Source organism: Salvelinus fontinalis, chromosome 37 (assembly GCF_029448725.1).
Source record: "Salvelinus fontinalis isolate EN_2023a chromosome 37, ASM2944872v1, whole genome shotgun sequence".
Lineage (NCBI taxonomy): Eukaryota > Metazoa > Chordata > Actinopteri > Salmoniformes > Salmonidae > Salvelinus > Salvelinus fontinalis.
The window spans coordinates 15,668,032-15,689,351 of record NC_074701.1 but is presented as its reverse complement, the minus strand read 5'-3'; the positions used below and the strand labels follow the sequence as shown (position 1 = coordinate 15,689,351).

General features: G+C 40.9%; 1 protein-coding gene across 2 annotated transcripts in view; it reads left to right on the top strand.

Moving 5' to 3' along the window:
- Positions 1-21,320, top strand: part of LOC129836225 (serine/threonine-protein phosphatase 2A 56 kDa regulatory subunit delta isoform-like) — a 46,255-nt gene that overhangs the window by 2,184 nt on the left and 22,751 nt on the right. For both annotated transcript variants that reach the window (XM_055902095.1, XM_055902097.1), the window contains exon 3: positions 6,662-6,833. In XM_055902095.1, the coding sequence (XP_055758070.1) occupies positions 6,662-6,833 (172 nt within the window). The remainder of the gene's footprint in view (positions 1-6,661; positions 6,834-21,320) is intronic.

Sequence of the window (21,320 nt, the reverse complement as noted above, 5' to 3'; positions counted from 1 at the left end):
TAGCTTTTCTTACAGTTTTAAATAGATATATTACTTTGATCTTGCAGTGTTTTTTTATCATTATTTTTCAGTGGAGCACTAACACACCTCATTTAACTAATCAACTACCTGATTCAACTAATCCAGGGTTTAGTGATTAGTTGATAAATTGAATCATGTGTGTTAGTCCTCGTCAGAAGGTAAATGTGTGCACAAGTGGATCCCCAGGCACAGGGTTGAAAAACACTGATGTACAGTAAGAGCCAATACTGTATGTGTTGCATCACCATGTCCTGCAACTGTACACCTCATTAACATTGGATACCCTGCATTAGTCGCTGAGTGTGGCTTGTTAACCTCTCGCGTAAGTATTAGCCTGCATACCTTAACAAACGATATTGTTTGCGCTCTCAAAACATCCCACAGTCCAGAGAGCAGTATTGATGACAGGAAACGCAGGGCGCTTAGGGTTTGACGTTGCGTAGGGTGAAAGGCTATTGATTGGGTCTATTTTGAGACTAGCTCAGTCATGCAAACCGGCCATCTCTGCCATGCCTTGGGCAAGCCCCGACATGTGTCTGATGGGAATGGTCCATAACATACACCATCACCACCCAGGTTTTCAAAAACATGCCCAGATGTGTCAATGCACTGCATGCAGACTATGCACTGTCAAACATACATGAAATCATAAAGGTTGGGACAACAGTAGAAAACAACCTTCATCACTTTGTCTTCTGGATCACTGATCGTGATAGGTGAAAGCCATAGTAAAAACGTATCCAGTCACTCCACCTATCAAAAGGTCATACCGGAAAGGAGATATGGGGGGGGTCTGATAAATCAGACTTAATTGCTGCACTTGATCTTTGCAGGCCAATATATAACATGTATTGCTCAGTTTGACGGGTATTTTACACTATCTGAGGATGAGCATTAAGGACTCCCCTTTGATGGTCGTGTTGTTGTTCACTTTTGGATTGATCCGTTCCCGTGGCCTCGTAAGAAAGGGGAAGCCGTTTCAGCAGCTAATCAATCCTACAGATCCTCTTACTGTACTTCAATGAGAGTGCTGCAGTTACTCAATCTGCAACTTTTTACAGTACTTATTTCCCTTTTACCCAGATCTTTTACCCAGACCTTTTGACTAGAGTGAATAGAGACCATGGGACCATGCGTTTTTTATTAAACTTAATTTCAACAGTATACTTCAGTGATTTCATTGAATGAAATACATTTTTAACATAGAGCTAATTTCCTGAGGGAATCCCTCCTGTACTCAATTACACTGGAAATACCCCTGTAAGCATATCTGCCTGTAATGGCAGAGGGTAGAGAGGGGTTAGTGCCCAAAACAGGATGGAGAACGGGCCTTTAGGGGACAGTAACCTTACAAGTGATTTGTAAAGCCAACATGGGTGTGTATTCATGGATGCCAGGGAAAAAAACCCATAAAATAATACATTTTGTCTCTCTTTTTCAACATTTTCCTTAAATTCTGAACATGCTGAATTTGGCCTGGTTCGATTCCAGGCTGTATCACAACTGGGCGTGATTGGGAGTCCCATAGGGCGGCGCACAATTGGCCCAGCGTCATCCGGGTTAGGATTTGGCCCGGGGTAGGCCGTCATTGTAAATAAGAATTTGTTCTTAACTGACTTAACAAGTTAAATAAAGGTTACATTTATTTCACCGGAGAACGCATCTGAGCGAGTGAAACAGCCCTCCTCTGTCTCTGTATGTGTAGGCCATCTATCTGACGCAAACTGGTCATAAAGAGTATGACATCGTTGCAGCCTGTAGCATTGAATGCAAGGGAAGCAAGTGAGCATTTAGCCTCCCTTGATAAAAAAAAAAGTGTCAAATAATAGCCAATCAGCGTTGAGCTAAACTGAGTGAGCTCAACTGTGAATTGTCCTAGCGCACCAAAAAAGAAGTGTCAAGGGAAGACAGTTTGACATCACTCCTATCAAATCGCATTAAGAGCGTACAGTTGAAGTCGGAAGTTTACATACACTTAGGTTGGAGTCATTAAAACTTGTTTTTCAACCACTCCACACATGTCTTGTTAACAAACTGTAGTTTTGTTAAGTCGGTTAGGACATCTACTTTGTGCATGACACAAGTACTTTCTCCAACAATTATTTACAGACAGATTATTTCACTTAATTCACTGTATCACAATTCCAGTGGGTCAGAAGTTTACATACACTAAGTTGACTGTGCCTTTAAACAGCTTGGGAAATTCCAGAAAATTGTCATGGCTTTAGAAGCTTCTGATAGGCAAATTGACATAATTTGAGTCAATTGGAGGTGTACCTGTGAATGTATTTCAAGGCCTACCTTCAAACTCAGTGCTTATTTGCTTGACATCATGGGAAAATCAAAAGAAACCAGCCAGGACCTCAGAAAAAAAATTGTAGACTTCCACAAGTCTGGTTCATCCTTGGGAGCAATTTGCAAATGCCTGAAGGTACCACATTTATCTATACAAACAATAGTACGCAAGTATAAACACCATGGGACCACGCAGCCGTCATATCGCTCAGGAAGGAGACGTGTTCTGTCTCCTAGAGATGAACGTACTTTGGTGCGAAAAGTGCAAATCAATCCCAGAACAACAGCAAAGGACCTTGTGAAGATGCTTGAGGAAACGGGTACAAAAGTATCTATATCCACAGTAAAACGAGTCCTATATCGACCTAACCTGAAAGGCCGCTCAGCAAGGAAGAAGCCACTGCTCCAAAACCGCCATAAAAAACTACAACTAGACTATGGTTTGCAACTGAACATGGGGACAAAGATCGTACTTTTTGGAGAAATGTCCTCTGGTCTGATGAAACAAAAATAGAACTGTTTGGCCATAATGACCATCATTTTGTTTGGAGGAAAAAGGTGGATGCTTGCATGCCGAAGAACACCATCCCAACCGTGAAGCACGCGGGTGGCAGCATCATGTTGTGGGGGTGCTTTGCTGCAGGATGAACTGGTGCACTTCACAAAATAGATGGCATCATGAGGAAGCAAAATTATGTGGATATATTGAAGCAACATCTCAAGACATCAGTCAGGAAGTTAAAGCTTTGTCGCAAATGGATCTTCCAAATGGACAATGACCCCAAGCATACTTCCAAAGTTGTGGCAAAATGGCTTAAGGACAACAAAGTCAAGGTATTGGAGTGGCCATCACAAAGCCCTGACCTCAATCCTATAGAAAATTTGTGGGCAGAAATGAAAACGTGTGTGCGAGCAAGGAGGCCTACAAACCTGACTCAGTTACACCAGCTCTGTCAGGAGGAATGGGCCAAAATTCACCTAACTTATTGTGGGAAGCTTGTGGAAGGCTACCCAAAAAGTTTGACCCAAGTTAAACAATTTAAAGGCAATGCTAGCAAATACTAATTGAGTGTATGTACATTTCTGACCCACTGGGAATGTGATGAAAGAAATAAAATCTGAAAGAAATAATTCTCTCTACTATTATTCTGACATTTCACATTCTTAAAATAAAGTGGTGATCCTAACACCTCAGACGGGGAATTTTTACAAGGATTAAATGTCAGGAATTGTGAAACTGAGTTTAAGGTGTATGTAAACTTCCGACTTCAACTATACGTCATTGACAGAAACAACTTGAATTGTTGCATCTTGTTGTGATGTTGTCCGCCAGTGGCTAGCTAGCTGAAATTGTCCCTTTCCTAAATTAGCCATGGATTGAGATAGGGATTTGGACTGGTTTTACTTAACTCTCCGTCTTGGCCAATGATTATAACAGAGATTCTGATCCAACCATTAATTCATACATTGTGCCACTGGCTTGTGCGGATGGAAGTTCAATATGTAGCTAGATGTAAAAGGCTGATGTTAACTAGCTAACGCTGCCCACTAAAGGAAGTTAGGCTAGCAAGCAAGCATTTTAGCCAGGTAGCCTAGGACAATAAAAAATAAAAGTGTGTACTGTATGACAGAGTGATAGACCGTTTCATCAACATGAAAGAGAGGAGGATGGCATTGGCGTTTGTCTTCACGTAGGGTGAGTCAACATGTTTTTTCTACTTGAGCAAACAAACAAGCAAGCACACACACACACACACACAGAAATCAGAACCGTAGACAGCCACATGATATTTAGCTTACGTTGATTGAACTAAATCGTTTTTGGTATCTTTTAGTTGTCACTATTAGACTAAGCATAGGTGATTTGATGATGTTGAAATGGTGTTGGAATAGTGGAAGCAGCTCCTCTTTTCTTTCTGACTTGCGGTAACTCTCCGTGGTTCTAAATCAATAGTTGTTTAGTGGTCCGAAATTGTCAGAAACATTAACTTGCTTGACCATGCTGTAGGTCATGTAACTGTTTGTTACCTGCAATATTCTTTGTGGACTTCACCGGACAGAGATTGCTCTCTGGTTTTGTGATGAAACGAAGGTGTGGTTGAATTTACTCTGCCACTGTGCCTTATTGTCTCGGCCTTCAAGTATTCAGACCTTGACTTTTTCCACATTTTGTTACTTTACAGCCTTATTCTAAGTGGATAAAACAAACCAAAAAATCCTCAGCAATCTACACACAATACCCCATAATGACAAAGTGAAAACAGTTTTTTACATTTTTGCAAATGTATAAAAATGTAAAACAGAAATATCTTATTTACTTAAGTATTCAGACCCTTTGCAATGAGACTTGAAATTGAGCTCAAGTGCATCCTGTTTCCGTTGATCATCCTTGATGTTTCTACAACTTGATTGGAGTCCACCTGTGGTAAATTCAATTGATTGGACGTAATTTGGAAAGGCACACATCTGTCTCTATAAGGTCCCAAACCAAGCCATGAGATGGAAGGAATTGTCCGTAGAGCTCCGAGACAGGATTGTGTCGAGAAGCATGTCCGGGGAAGGGTACCAAAACATTTCTGCAGCATTGAACGTCCCCAAGAACACAGTGGCTACCATCATTCTTAAATGGAAGACGTTTGGAACCACCAAGACTCTAAATGTCCTTGAATGGCCCAACCAGAGCCTGGACTTAAACCTGATCGAACATCATTGGAAAGACCTGAAAATACACTCCCCATCTAACTTGATGAAGCTTGAGAGGATCTGCAGAGACGAATGGGAGAAACTCCCCAAATACAGGTGTGCCAAGCTTGTAGCGTCATACCCAAGAATACTCTAGGCTGTTAACGCTGCCAAAGGTGCTTCAACAAAGTACTGAGTTAAGGGCCTTAATACTTATGTAAATGTAATATTTCAGTTTTTTATAAATTAGCAAAATGTCCAACTTGTTTTTGCTTTGTCATTATAGGGTATTGTGTGTGTATATTGATGAGAAAAAAAGCAATTTAATCAATTTTAAAATAAGGCTGTAACCTAACAATGTGTAAAAAGTCAAAGGGTCTGAATACTTTCCGAAGGCACTGTATCACGGTCGCAGGGCATATGAACAAACAGGTTATAGAGCAAGCAACGCAATTATCACAATATATAGGTTGTGATTTTGTTTTTTTTCTGGCTTCCCCAGCGATTTTACCCATGCACCGCTACTGAAAGCAAAGAGAGGGTAACTATTATAAAATATACATGTAATACCCCAGAACATACAGTTTAACCTCAACTGAACTGTTTCAGTATTACAAAGGAGTAGTTGACATTACTGCTGAATGGAGCGCAGTGTTACTCATGCATACTTGAGTCCAAACTAAGTACAAAGATGTGATTGTCCACTCGATTCTGGACCTTAGTCAGTCAGCGTGGACTGCATGAGAGCAGTACATTATTCAGTCAACCTATTTACAAGAGCAGCTGCATATCCAATGACAAGCTTGTTCAAGAACATGGATATGCAAATAGTATTTTTTTTTAGGTTAGCATAGAACTACAATTCCCAAGAGGCATTGTAGAGGGAACGTAATAGTGATGTGAAAACCTAAATCCTTTCTTCTGGTCTGTGATTACACATATGTAAGTTCATTACAATCCTTGAGGAGGACATCAATTTTGTCAGGGGAGTTCAATGCTCTTGAGGTTTGTGATGAACTTCTCTGCATGTAATCATGGACGTCATGAAAGGATTACGAATTAGATTTCACAGAATCAGGACATCACTGACAGTACTACTCTATCCCCTCCTAGTCTATAATGTCCCAGAGGGAAGCTTTATAGAAAAAAATATGTTTTTTGGACATGGAATTATAGTGTTTGTAGTGTTTGACAGAATAAAACCCCTCCCCCTCTCATTCTCAACAACATGACCAGTCCTATGTTCAGGAGTCATCTCTCTGTGTGCTCCCTTTAAAACTCCAGGATAATGGTGGCACTAGACTAAGCCAATCAGAGTGTTTCTGTGGAGTCATTTACTGCTCTCTGCATGGTGACTGTAGTATGGGTTAGCAGCTAGTGAGAAACAATGTATACCAGATTGAATGGGTGTTGTAAATCCATCTAGTAGACATGTCAATCCCAAGAAATAGCAGTGATGTTTGAGGGAATGCAAATTGTAATCTTCTCAAATAGAAAAGTCTGTCAAGGGTTCAGGAGGACAGATATCAAAATGTATATGCAATATTATACATTCAGTTCGAATAAAACATCCATCTTGCAATCTATTTTCAGTGGTTCCAACTTTTCCAAGCCTCACCGAACATCAAGCTCATTGTGATTTTCGTGTGTTTGTTGTCCACAGGCGCAGCAGACTGCCAGCAAGCGTCCCAGCAACAGCACCCCACCACCCACTCAGCTCAACAAGATCAAGTACTCTGGCGGTCCCCAGATCGTCAAGAAGGAGCGTCGCCAGAGTTCGTCACGATTCAACCTCGCCAAGAACAGAGAGCTACAGAAGCTTCCTGCCCTCAAAGGTATCACCAGCTAGCCCATCAGCTTCTCTGGTTGCATCCTGATTCTCCACCTTTCTCCTGAAGTGTGCTGTTCCTCTCACACATTTAAAAGCATTGGCATGGTGTAACCATTGGCTGGAGGTGGTTTCCACCATTTGAAATTCATGATGGAAAGTGTGCAAGTGCAAACTTGGAGAAAGGTGGAGAATTGGGACATAACCACTGTCCTATTCTTAGATATCCTCTATGCTACCCTCGCTCCAGCCAGATCTTAAATGGGGGCTGAAATGACTGATTTGACCTCAGTTTCAGTCATCCTCATTAGGAAGTGCGACTGAGAATGACATTTGTGTCTTGGAGGTATGCTTCTATGTGGGTGTCTCGTGTGTTTGCACGTGGGAAGCGTTTGTACATTCACTCTGCCAAAACAGTACACAGTTAGTCACTCAACCTTTTAGATAACTTCAAACAGTCTAACCAGGTTTTGTGTCTGGAAGTAGCCTAGACTAGCTAGGAAAATAGCCAACTTCTTTCGGCAATTAGCTTCAGCCAGCCGGTGTGCGTCCGTGGCAAAATTGGTTTGACTTTGGATAGCATCTATGTGGGGCTAGTAAGGAACCCTCAATAAATGACACAATGTAAATGGAACGATATACACTGAGTGTACAAAACATTAGGAACACCTTTCTAACATTGAGTTGCACCCCCTTTTGCCCTCAGTACAGCCTCAATTTGTCAGGGCATGGACTTCACAAGGTTTCGACCGTGTTCCACAGGGATGCTGGCCCATGTTGTCTCCAATGCTTCCCACAGTTGTGTCAAGTTGGCTGGATGTCCTTTGGGTGGGGGACCACTTTTGATACACACGGGAAACTGTTGAGCGTGAAAAACCCAGCAGTGTTGCAGTTTTTCACATATTCTAACCTGGCACCTACTACCATACCCTGTTCAAAGGCACTTAAATCTTTTGTCTGTCTCAATTGTCTCAAGGCTTAAAAATCCTTCTTTAGCCTGTCTCCTGCCGGTCATTTAGACTGATTGAAGTGGATTTAACAAGTAACATCAATAAGGGATCACAGCTTTCACATGAATTCAGATGAATTCAGTCTGTCATGGAAAGAGCAAGTGTTAATGTTTTGTACATCCAGTGTATTTTTCTTTATTGACAATTTATTTTATTTCTTCATACTTACAACAACAAAAAACACACAGTACACCAAACTATATCTAAGCCCAGTGGACCATAACCAATGCAATCCCAAAACAATAATCAACTAAACAAACCTACATATTAAACTACAAAACACAAATACATAGATTCTCTGGTCTGATGAAACCAAGATTGAACTCTTGGCATGTAGGAGGGTTCTTTTTGCCCCTTAACGCCAACCCACATCATTCTGTGACTAACCCGTCCTGGGTTAGTAACCTTAGGGGAGTGAAATCTATTAAAAACGTTTAATCGTATACCCTTTTCCTCGGCTTGTGACATTTTGCCCAATATTTGAAATAATATACAACCATGTATTCTTATCTATCTCGCATTGTAAATACATTTGCCACAAAATTCAAGTTTTTCACAGGTGTCATTATTAATCTTTTAATAGTATTTTCTAACATAAATAAGCTGATTGTACAGAGCTTGGCATTGAAAAGAACATTGTTGCCATTTGACCTAATGGCACCATGTAGTGTTGACACACAGGTTTTAATTAGCATATTACGCCAAAAATACCAAATTCTTGTGCAGGTCTCCCAGAGTATTACCCATTTCCCCCAAATGATTGACTGCTTCCCCACACAAATAGCAGGATTATAACATTCAGAAGCATATCTTTGTCTATGTGGAGACTCTTTGATCCTTTTCATGTAATGACAACCACACTGTCCTAGAATGGCATAGAATTTGATTGATGCCCTGAATATCTGTATCATTGGCTCTTTTTTGTGATAACATTTGGAACGGTCCAAAAGGAGCTTTTTAAAACACTTTGTAACGTAACCCAAATCTCCTCAACCTTCCCTCAAAATTGTCCATTAAAATGACATCAAATTGATCAGAAATACAGTGTAGACATTGTTAATGTTGTAAATGACTATTGTAGCTGGAAATGGCTGATTTTTAATGGAATATCTACATGGTCCTCTATGCCTATAATCAGCAACCATCACTCCTGTGTTCCAATGGCACGTTGTGTTAGCTAATCCAAGGTTATCATTTTAAAAGGCTAATTGATCATTAGAAAATACTTTTGCAATTATGTTAGCACAGCTGAAAACTGTTGTTCTGATTTAAAGAAGCAATAAAACTGGCCTTCTTGAGACTAGTTGAGTATCTGGAGCATCAGCATTTGTGGGTTTGATTACATGCTCAAAATGGCCAGAAACAAAGATCTTTCTTCTGAAACTCGTCAGTCTATTCTTTTTCTGAGAAATGAAGGCAATCCATGCGAGAAATTGACAAACTGAAGATCTCGGACAACGCTGTGTACTACTCCTTCCACAGTACAGCGCAAACTGGCTCTAACTAGAACAGAAAGACGTGTGTGAGGCCCCGGTGCACAACTGAGCAAGAGGACAAGTACATTAGTGTCTAGTTTGAGAAACAGATGCCTCACAAGTCCTCAACTGGCAGCTTCATTAAATAGTACCCGCAAAACACCAGTCTCAACGTCAAAAGTGAAGAGGCAACTCCGGGATGATGGCCTTCTTGCTGATAATGGGCCTCTGTATGCGTATGTAGATATTCCATTTTTTTTTAAATCAGCTGTTTCCAGCTACAATAGTCATTTACAACATTAACAATATCTACACTGTATTTCTGATCATTATGATGTTATTTTAATGGACAAAAAATATGCTTTTCTTTCAAAAATAAGGACATTTCTAAGTGACCCCAAACTTTTGAATGCTAGTGTATATAATATATATATATATATATATATATATTTTTTTTTTTTACAGAAATACCTTATATTCATAAGTATTCAGACCCTTTACCAAGTACTTTGTTGAAGCACCTTTGGCAGCGATTACCGCCTCGAGTCTTCTTGGGTATGACGCTACAAGCCTGGCACACATGTATTTGGAGAGTTTCACCCATTCTTCTCTGCAGAGCCTCTCAAGCTCTGGCAGGTTGGATGGGGAGTGTCGCTGCACAGCTATTTTCAGGTCTCTCCAGAGATGTTAGATCGGTTAAAGTTCTGTCTCTGGTTGGGCCACTCAAGGACATTCAGAGACTTGTCCCGAAGCCTCTCCTGCGTTGTCTTGGCTGTATGCTTTGGGTCATTGTCCTGTTGGAAGGTGAACCTTCGCCCCAGTCTGAGTTCCTGAGCAGGTTTTCATCAAGGATCTCTCTGTACTTTTCTCCGTTCATCTTTCCCTTGATCCTGACAAGTCTCCCAGCCACTGCCGCTGAAAAATATCCCCACAGCATGATGCTGCCACCATCATGCTTCACCGTAGGTATGGTGCCAGATTTCCTCCAAACATGACGCTTGGCATTCAGGCCAAAGCGTTTAATCTTGGTTTCATCAGACCAGAGAATCTTGTTTCTCATGGTCTGAGAGTCCTTTAGGTGCCTTTTGGCAAACTCCAAGTGGGCTGTCATGTGTCTTTTACTGAGGAATGACCTCTGGCTGGCCGCTCTACTATAAAGGCCTGATTCGTGGAGTGCTGCAGTTGTGGTTGTCATTCTGGAAGGTTCTCCCATCTCCACAAAGGAACTCTAGAGCTCAGTCAGAGTGACCATCGGGTTCTTGGTCACTTCCCTGACCAAGACCCTTCTCCCCCGATTGCTCAGTTTGTCCAGGTGGTCTGCTCTAGGAAGAGTCTTGGTGGTTCCAAACTTCTTCCATTTAAGAATGATGGAGGCCATTGTGTTCTTGGGGACATTCAATGCTGCAGAAATGTTTTGGTAACCCTTCCCCAGATCTGTGCCTCAACAATCCTGTCTCAGAGCCCTACGGACCATTCCTTTGACCTCAGGGTTTGGTTTTTGCTCTGACATGCACTGTCAACTGTCGGATCTTATATAGACAGACGTGTGCCTTTCCAAATCATGTCCAATCAATTGAATTTACCACAGGTGGACTCCAATCAAGTTGTGGAAACATCTCAAGGATGATCAATGGAAACAGGATGCACCTGAGCTCAATTTCAAATCTCATAGTAAAAGGTGTGAAGACTTACATTACCAGTTAAACGTTTGGACACACCTACTAATTCAAGGGTTTTTATTTTTTGGACTTGTTTCTACGTTGTAAAATAATTGTAATGGCAAACTATGAAATAACACATATGGAATCATGTAGTAACAAAAAAGTGTTAAACAAATAGAAATACTCACACTCTTGGCATTCTCTCAACTAGCTTCATGAGGTAGTCACCTGGAATCCATTTCAATAAACAGTTGTGCCTTGTTAATTGCCAGAATTTCTTTCCTTCTTAATGCGTTTGAGCCAATCAGTTGTGTTGTGACAATGTAGGGGTGGTATACAGAAGATAGCCCTACTTGGTATAAGACCAAGCCCATATTATAGCAAGAACAGCTCAAATAAGCAAAGAGAAACAACAGCCCATCATTACTTTAAGACATGAAGGTTAGTCACTCCGGGAAAATTTCAAGAACTTTGAAAGTTTCTTCAAGTGCATTCGCAAAGACCACGTGCACTCATGAGGACTGCCACAGGAAAGGTAGACCCAGAGTTACCTCTGCTGCAGAGGATAAGTTCATTAGAGTTACCAGCCTCAGAAATTGCAGCCAAATAAATTCTTCACAGAGTTCAAGTAACAGACACATCTCAACATTAACTGTTGAGTGGACACTGCATGAATCAGCCTTTGTGGTCGATTTGCTGCAAAGAAACCACTACTAAAGGACACCAATAAAAAGAAGAGACCTGCTTGGGCCAAGAAACACGAGCAATGGACATTAGACCGGTGGAAATTTGTCCTTTGGTCTGATGAGTCCAAATTTTAAATTTTTGATTCCAACCGCTGTGTCTTTGTGAGATGCAGAGTAGGTGAACGGATGATCTCTGCATGTGTGGTTCCCACCGGGAAGCATGGAGGAGGAGGTGTGGGGGTGCTTTGCAGGTGACACTGTCGGTGATTTATTTAGAATTCAAGGCACACTTAACCAGCATGGCTACCACAACATTCTGCAGCAATACCCCATCCCACCTGGTTTGCGCTTAATGGGACTATCATTTGTTTTTCAACAGGACAATGACCCAACACACCTCCAGGCTGTGTAAGGGCTTATTTGAAGAAGGAGAGTGATGGACTGCTGCATCAGATGACCCGGCCTCCACAATCACCCGACCATTGAGCTGGTTTGGGATGAGTTGGACCGCAGAGTGAAGGAAAAGCAGCCAACAAGTGCTCAGCATATGTGGGAACTCCTTCAAGACTGTTGGAAAAGCATTCCAGGTGAACCTGGTTGAGAGATGAAGATAAGTGCAACCTCTCAATGTGATAAAGACAAAGGAGCTGATCGTGGACTATAGGAAAAGGAGGGCCGAACAGGCCCCCATTAACGTGGAACGGGTCGAGAGTTTCAAGTACCTTGGTGACCACATCACCAACGAACTATCATGGTCCAAACACACCAAGACAGTTGTGAAGAGGGCACGACAACACCTTTCCCCCCTCAGGAGACTGAAAAGATTTGTCATGGGTTCCCAGATCCTCAAAGTTCTACAGCTGCACCATTGAGAGCATCCTGACCGGTTGCATCACCCCCTGGTATGGCATCTGACCGTAAGGCACTGCAGAGGGTAGTGCATACGGCCCAGTACATCACTGGGGCCAAGCTTCCTGACATCCAGGACATACTAGGCGGTGTCAGAGGGAGACCCAACATATTATCAAAGACTCCAGTCATCCAAGTCATCTCTGCTACAGCACGGCAAGCGGTACCGGAGTGCCAAGTCTAGGACCAAAAGGCTCCTTAACAGCTTCTACCCCCAAGCCATAAGACTGCTTATCAACTGACCACCCGGACTATTTACAATGACCCCCCCCCCCCCCCCCCCCTTTTTTTTTAATTACTACACTGCTGCTACTCGCTGTTTATTATCTATGCAATAGTCACTTTACAAATTACCTCGACTAACCTATACCCCCGCACATTGACTCGGTACTGATGCCCCCAGTATATAGCCTCATTATTGTTATGTACATTTCTTGTGTTCATTTTTGATTGATTTAGATTTTTTTGTTACTTTAGTTTATTTAGTAAGTATTTTCTTAACTCTATTTCTTGAACTGCATTGTTGGTTAAGGGCTTGTAAGTAAGCATTTCATGGTAAGGTTGTATACGGTTCATGTGACAAATAACATTTGATTTCAGAATGGCAAGAGTGTGCAAAGCTGTCATCAAGGCAAAGGGTGTCTACTACGTTTAAAATACATTTTAAACACTTTTTTGGTTACTACTTTATTCCATATGTGTTATTTTATAGTTTTTATGTCTTCACTAATGTTCTACAATGTAGAAAATAATTTAAAAAATAAAGAAAAACCCTTGAATAAGTCATTGAAATTTTGAGCTACTGACATTTTAAGTACTGTGTAATTTACTCATTGTCTCTGACTAGCCCCATAGAGATATCCAAAGTTAAACCAAATTTACCATGGGCATTGTGATCGGGTTGCTTGCAGCTGCGCTCCAAATTGGTGATTTTACTTGGGTGCTGCCAGCTGTGGGCAAGATTGAAATAAACCCAAACCAAGGAAACTGTGGGGTACTTTTCATTCACTGACATACCATTTATTTCCTATCATCTCGCAAATCTCCGTTTTGGACGAGACTGACTTTATAACCCAAATGATCCTATTTACACTTGTAGTTAATTTTGACACTAGAATAAATTTTTCTGACTCATATCGCTCTTTAAATGTTCCACCTGTAGTGGCTTCGATGCTCAGGCATGTACACGTAAGCAATGTAATTATTTCGCATCTATATGAATGCTTACTGGCAATAGCTTTTGTCTGCATATTTTCATTAGATCGCTTCCACTTGCGTCAGTCATGGAGAATGATGATGCACATTGATGTTGGCCCTTTCATCCCAGTACTTCAAAATGCAGAACTGCATGTATAGTCTTCGCTCAAATTAATCACACACATATACAGTGGCTTCAGAAAGTATTCACACCCCTTGACTTTTTTCATAATTTGTTGTTACAAGGTGGGATGATAATGTATTTAATTGTACTTTTTTGGCAAAGATCTACACAAAATTCGAATTGGAAGAAAAATTCTAACATTTGTAAAAAATGTATGTAAACTAAAATACATCTTGATTAGATAGGTATTCAACCCCCTGAGTCAATACATGTTAGATTCACCTTTGGCAGCAATTACAGCTGTGAGTCTTTCTGGGTAAGTATAAGAGCTCACCATACCTGGATTGTACAATATTTGCACATGATTCTTTAAAATATTCTTCAAGCTCTGTCAAGTTGGTTGTTGATCATTGCTTGACAGCCATTTTAAAATCTTGCCATAGATTTTCAAGAAGATTTAAGTCAAAATTGTAGTTCGGCCACTCAGGAACATTCAATGTTGTCTTGGTAAGCAACTCCAGTGTACACTGAGTTAGGAACACCTGCTCTTTCCATGACATAGACTGACCAGGTGAATCCAGGTGATCTCTTATTGATGTCACTTGTTAAATCCACTTCAATTAGTGTAGATGAAGGGTAGGAGACAGGTTAAAGAAGGATTTTTAAGCCTTGAGACATGGATTGTGTATGTGTGCCATTTAGAAGGTGAATGGGCAAGACAAAATATTTAAGTTCCTTTAAATGGGGTATGGTAGTAGGTGCCAGGCGCTCAACAGTTTCCTGTGTGTATCAAAAATGGTCCACCACCCAAAGGACATCCAGCCAACTTGACACAACTGTGGGAAGCATTGGAGTCAACATGGGCCAGCATCCTTGTGGAACGCTTTTGACATCTTGTAGAGTCCATGCCCCGATTGAGGGCAAAAGGCGTTGCAAGTCAACATTAGGAAGGTGTTTCTAATGTTTTGAACACTTTGTGTATATTTGGCCTTGTGTTTTAGGTTATTGTCCTACTGAAAGGTAAATTTGTCTCCCAGTGTCTGGTGGAAAGCAGACTGAAACAGATTTTCCACTAGGATTTTGCCTGTGCTTAACTCTATTTCGTTTCTTTTTATCCTAAATAACTCTAGTCCTTGCCAATGACAAACATACCCATAACATGATGCAGCCACCACCATGCTTAAAAATATGAAGAGTGGTACTCAGGGATGTGTTGTGTTGGATTTTCCCCAAACATAACACTTTGTATTCAGGACATATTTGCCACATTTTTTACAGTTTTACTTGAGTACATGTTTTGGAATATTTGTATTCTGTACAGGCTTCCTTCTTTTCACTGTGTAATTTAGGTTCCTATTGTGGAGTGGCCTCATGGTGAAATCTGTGAGCATTTTCCTTCCTCTCAGGCAACTGAGTTATGAAGGAAGTCTGTATCTTTGTAGTGACTTGGTGTATTTATACAGAATCCATCTATCAATATGTGCCCTTCTTTGCGAGGCATTGGAAAACCTCCCTGGTCTTTGTTGTTGAATCTGTTTGAAATTCACTGCTCGACTGAGGGACCTTACAGATAATTGTATGTGTGGGGTACAGAGATGAGGTAGTCATTCAAAAATAACATTAAACACTGTTATTGCACTCAGAGTGAGTCCATGCAACTTATTGTGACTTGTTAAGCACATTTTTACCCCTGAACTAATTAGGCTTGCAATAAAAAAGGGGTTGAACACTTATTGACTCAAGACATTTCAGCTTTTCATTTTGTATTTTAGTACAAAAACATAATTATACTTTGACATTATTATTATTATTCTAATACAATGCGATTCAAGGTACAGAAATGCCTTGTTATTCGTATGACTCATCAGGTATGGTCTTGATAAAATGTGTAGAAATGAAAATGGATGCCCAATTGCCTTTATTGCGTGGGTACTTATTACGTTCAAGGATCTGGCACAAAAGATACTGTAATACCCAGGTTCTCAGTGACCACCACATCCCTTTCCTTCTCTCTCTCATTCTCTCTCTCTCTCTCGGCCTGTCCCTCCTGTTGTTGCTCTGGGCTCTCATCGAGTCTCCCCTTGTCTGGCCAGGCAGAGAGGCAGAGCAGACGGATCACTGGCAGTAATTGGATCAGCAGTGCAAGTGTCTTCACTAAGTAGGACAGAAAAACCTTGCCATAACACACCATGCAGGCAGATTAGGCACAGCCTCCTCCTCACATTCACCCTGCAATTCAGGCTTTTTGACATACTGTACCTGGAGGATTTGCATATTTTGGTAAATTATGATTATAGTTCTAGAAGATAAATGCCAAAATCGAACATAAAAAGCGTCTGTTTAACAGCATATAGACCAAGTGCACAGGCTTTAGGGAAATAAATAGGTTTTCTGCCATACCAAAATTCATAGGTGTCGTTTGTAGTAGATGCTTGTTTCTTATGGCGTCTAAAAAAAAAAAAAAAAAGTTTGATGGAAACAGGAAATGTCAGTACAATTTAATACATGTTGACAGACAATTTGTTTGTTCGACATGGTGGGATCTATTTGCGTCGGCAAGTTTGCCATTTATCAGTAGCATGAAAAATGCAATGGAAACACATTCAACTCATGTTTTTTTTATCCGGTACATGAAAACCTAAGCGCAAAAGTTGTTTCAATGTGCACCACGTCCTCACGCACATCCTTCCATCCGCAACAAAGTCAGTTTGATGGAAACACCTCTGGTGGGGAAATGCACATATTTTTCGATGCAGATTTATAATATTTGCATGAAAATCTCTCAAATTGGATGGAAACCTCTACTTCTGAGATTTGTTGTTCAGACATGACTGAAGCCCTTTCCCAGTTCCGCACACACTCTGCTGTCAACATCTATCACATGCTTCTTGACTCAAGCTTCAAAGGTATGTGTCCCAGAGGGCAATTGGTTTTGTAGCAAGAAGCGCATGAGATGTGAAAACATAAAAAACCCACATGAATCCCCATGATACCGAATACAAAGGTAGTACATACAATGCTTGTGCATCAGTCATGGGTTGGCAGGCATCAATACTATGATCAACATTAGCAGTAGCAATAGTAGGTAGGTAAAGTGCGCTATCACATTCTCAGAAACATCACGTCAACATCCTCATTAAAAAAACATGCTGACCAAAAGCAAAACATCCAAATGCTCATTTACATCGTCGTCAAAATCACCATCATCATCATCATCCCATGTAATGACAAGCAAAAGACAATAAAACTAGTCACGACAGATTAACCTACCTCATCCTCTTCCCTGTATTCATAAGGCCAATGGCCGTAGGAGTAAACTCCTAGCTGTAGTCAAAGAGCTGAGTATAATGCATATACTGTTGAGGCTGTGTTGCTGTAGTTACTAGTTAGTGTGAACTTCTTTAGCCCTTCATAAACTCTATTGATTTGATTTTATTGATCGCAAACATCTGCTTTACACTGCAGTGTTATGACGGTGATCTCACAGAGAAAGGTCAGTGTTTGTCAGCTGTGAGGACTATTTCTCTCCCAACAGACAGTCATATTGTCCAGTGGCACTGCGCTGCTGTACGTTTCGGTCTAGTGCTTGAGGCTGTGTTACACATGGCCTTACATACACTCCCTCTCTCTAGCACTATCCGCTTGTGATCAGCACATTTGGCCGAGTGTCTTGGGTAGGTGACCCGTCGACCTCCGCAGCAGCTCGCTTTTTCCGGGAATGTTCAAATTGGAATATCCTGGGAAATGGGATTAACCCCATTGCTTGCACTGTGTGCTGCGAAGTGTTCAAGTGCTTTAGACTAAGATGGATTGTAACTGCTAATATTTCGTATGTTTAGACGTAGATCGCTACTTGCCATATGGATTTGAACCTCTCAGACGCAAATGCATGCGGAGAATGAATTATACGGTCCTATTGGTTGTTTTAGCTAGCCACTTTGAGTGCATTATAAATGTGGGCTGTGAAAGAATAGGTCGTGAACTAGGATAACTGATGATGCAGTAACTGATCCATGCTGCAGATACATAATGTTTGCTCAGAGCACTTGAGACCTCAGCCCATATAGGTCAAAGGTCACATCTATAGGTGGTGGGTGAGTTTCGAGTTAGGGCAGGGGTTCCCATTTTGATATTTAAAAAAATATGTGACCCCACCAAGTAAAAAAAAAGTGATGTAATCAACGGCTAATGTTTACTTTTTTTAACTGGGGCTATGACAATCTATTACAAAATCAGTCTGACAGTACCTTTGACAATATTTCAATCTGACGGAAGTATGGTTTGAAGTGACTGATGCATCAGAAAAGTATTGGGAAGTTCAAAATATCATCAGGCAATAATTCTATAATGTTTTCTGTGTAGAAAAGAACATCCATCATTGATGATGTTCTTTTTCCCCCAGTCAGAATTAGTGCCTGGTCTTGTCCACTTCTAGTGAGTCATGTGCGGCTTGTGGGTATTGTAGAGGGAACAGAAGACACATACTTGTTACTTAGTCTTATCTGTCAGTGATGGTGTCATAATATTTTTTTTTGCTGAAACCGTTTAAAAGATAGAGCCACGTGTATGAAGAAAACAGAAACCGCTCTGTTTATTACAACCACATCTAGCGGCTAACAGATGTTACTGACGTAACCCCGTTTCTATTAACCAGGAGCAAATGTTTTATTTCTGAGTTTCTCTCGCGACTCTATTTTCAAATCGGGCGACCCGTCATGGAGTTGCGACCAATGTTCCTCCTGGACTGCCGCGCACACCAAGTAAAAAATAATTTGTTAATATCAAGCCCTTCATGATGTAAAAACGTTTTTAAAAGTCTCATGCAATGTGGGCCTGCATTGAACACCACATATAGGCTACTGTAGACTACATCATAGAAATCAACATCTATTTCCATGTGATGTTATGGGATTTGCGCCATTGGTTTAGTTGGTAGGCCTACATTATGCTCAAATAGCCACAATAGCCTATTGGCTACTGTCTAAAACGGTAAGAGCACAGCCTCAGTGTTCACTGAATGTGAACACAAAATACTCTCGTTCAAGTTTTCCGCTCAGTGCAAAAAAAATGGGAGGGAACATTGGTCGTGACCCATAGTTTGGGAAATGCTAAGTTAGGGGAAGACAAATAAATAAATCATGGGGAAAAAATCACCTTTATGATAAAGTATTGCATGCATTTATCATCACATTTTCAGACTAAAAGATAGCCTACTATTCCTAAAAGTGATGAGTAGATTGGATAGTCATAAATCAATCCACCTTTTAAGATACTCTTTGAACAGGCAGGATTTCAGATGCTTTTGGAAGATGGGCAGGGACTCTGTCCTAGCTTCAAGGGGAAGCTGGTGCACCATTGGGGTGCCAGGACAGAGAAGAGCTTGAACTGGGCTGAGCGAGAGCTGCCCTCCTGTAATGGTGGGAGAGCCAAGAGACCTGCATGGAGTGCTCGGGTTGGGGTGTAGGGTTTGAGCATAGCCTGAAGGTAGGGAGGGGCAGTTCCTCTTGCTATTCCGTAGGTAAACACCATGGTCTGGTAGTGGTGTCTAGTTTGAGAAACAGACGCCTCACAAGTCTAGTTTGAGAAACAGACGCCTCACAAGTCTAGTTTGAGAAACAGGCGCCTCACAAGTCCTCAACTGGCAGCTTCATTAAATAGTACCCGCAGAACACCAGTCTCAGCGTCAACAGTGAAGAGGCGACTCCAGGATGCTGGCCTTCTAGGCAGAGTTGCAAAGTAAAGCCATATCTCAGACGGGCCAATAAAAACAAAATATTAATATGGGTAAAAGAACACACACTGGACAGAGGAACTCTGCCTAGAAGGCCAGCATCCCGGAGTCGCCTCTTCAATGTTGAGGCTGGTGTTTTGCGGGTACTATTTAATGAAGCTTCCAGTTGAGGACCTGTGAGGCATCTGTTTCTCAAACTAGACACACTAATGTACTTGTCCTCTTGCTCAGTTGTGCACCGGGGCCTCCCACTGCTCTTTCTATTCTTGTTAGTGCCAGTTTGCGCTGTTCTGTGAAGGGAGTAGTACACCGCGTTGTACGAGATCTTCAGTCTCTTAGCAATTTCTCGCATGGAATAAGCCTTCATTTCTCAGAACAAGAATAGACTGACAAGTTTTAGAAGACAGGTCTTTGTTTCTGGCCATTTTGAGCCTGTAATCGAACCCACAAATGCTGATGCTCCAGATTCTCAACTAGTCTCAAGAAGGCCAGTTTTATTGCTTCTTTAATAAGAACAACAGTTTTCAGCTGTGCTAACATAATTGCAAAAGAGTTTTCTACTGATCAATTCGCCTTTTAAAATGATAAACTTGGATTAGCTAACACAACGTGCCTTTGGAACACAGGAGTGATGGTTGCTGATAATGGGGCTCTGTATGTAGATATTCCATTAAAAAATCAGCCGTTTCTAGCTACAATAGTATTTTACAACATTAACAATGTCCACACTGTATTTCTGATCAATTTGATGTAATTTTAATAGACAAAAAAAAAAAAAAAAATTCTTTCAAGAACAAGGACATTTATAAGTGACCCCAAACTTTTGAACGGTAGTGTAATTATGATAGTTCAACGCATCAAATACTTCAGCTTAGGTTTGGTAAATTTACCTGTTCAAATAAATCATAAGTAAATAAAAAAAACAATGTTTGCCTTCAAGGTCAGGATTTTATATGAGGGTATTAAGCATAAGGAGTACATTCACTTGAAAATGCCATCCAGAGTGTGAATTATACCATCACTTTTTTTACAGGACCTCCTATGTGAACTTTTTTACTTGCTTTATAGTAAAGACATGTAATTTAACTGTAAAAACATATGACCTTTTTAATGTGTCATGAACACAACCAGTCATGATGTTTTCATCTGATTGTCTGAACAAATCACTTCAAAAAGTAGGTTAACTTGTGCACGCTCTTCTACTCAAGTCCAGCATCTGAACAGTGCACTGTGCACCCACAATTTGAATGAATAGGGACATCTATTACAAACACCATAAGGGTAATGTATTCATGGATGCCAAATAAAGCTTGGCTTCCCCCCAAAAATGTTACAATTAAAAAGTAAACAAACTTATAGAGGGTTTTTTGTTCATGTCTATCCTTGTTTCTTAATTGTCTTTCAATTCGCAAGAGGCTGAATCTATTTCACCAAAGAAAGCATCCGAGCGAAGCAAACATGTCGTACTCTTTTTGGCCAGACAGCATCAGATACATGGGCTACACATACTAAGACAGAGGGGTGCTGTTTCGCTTGCTCAGATGCGTTCTCCAGTGAGATTGATAAAAGGGAAAGAGGGATACCTAGTCAGTTGCACAACTGAATGCATTCAAACGAAATGTGTCTTCTGCATTCAAACCAATGATGAGTCTTGCTGTCGGGGCCCGTCTTGGTCAAAATTGTCAATATATTCAGAGACGA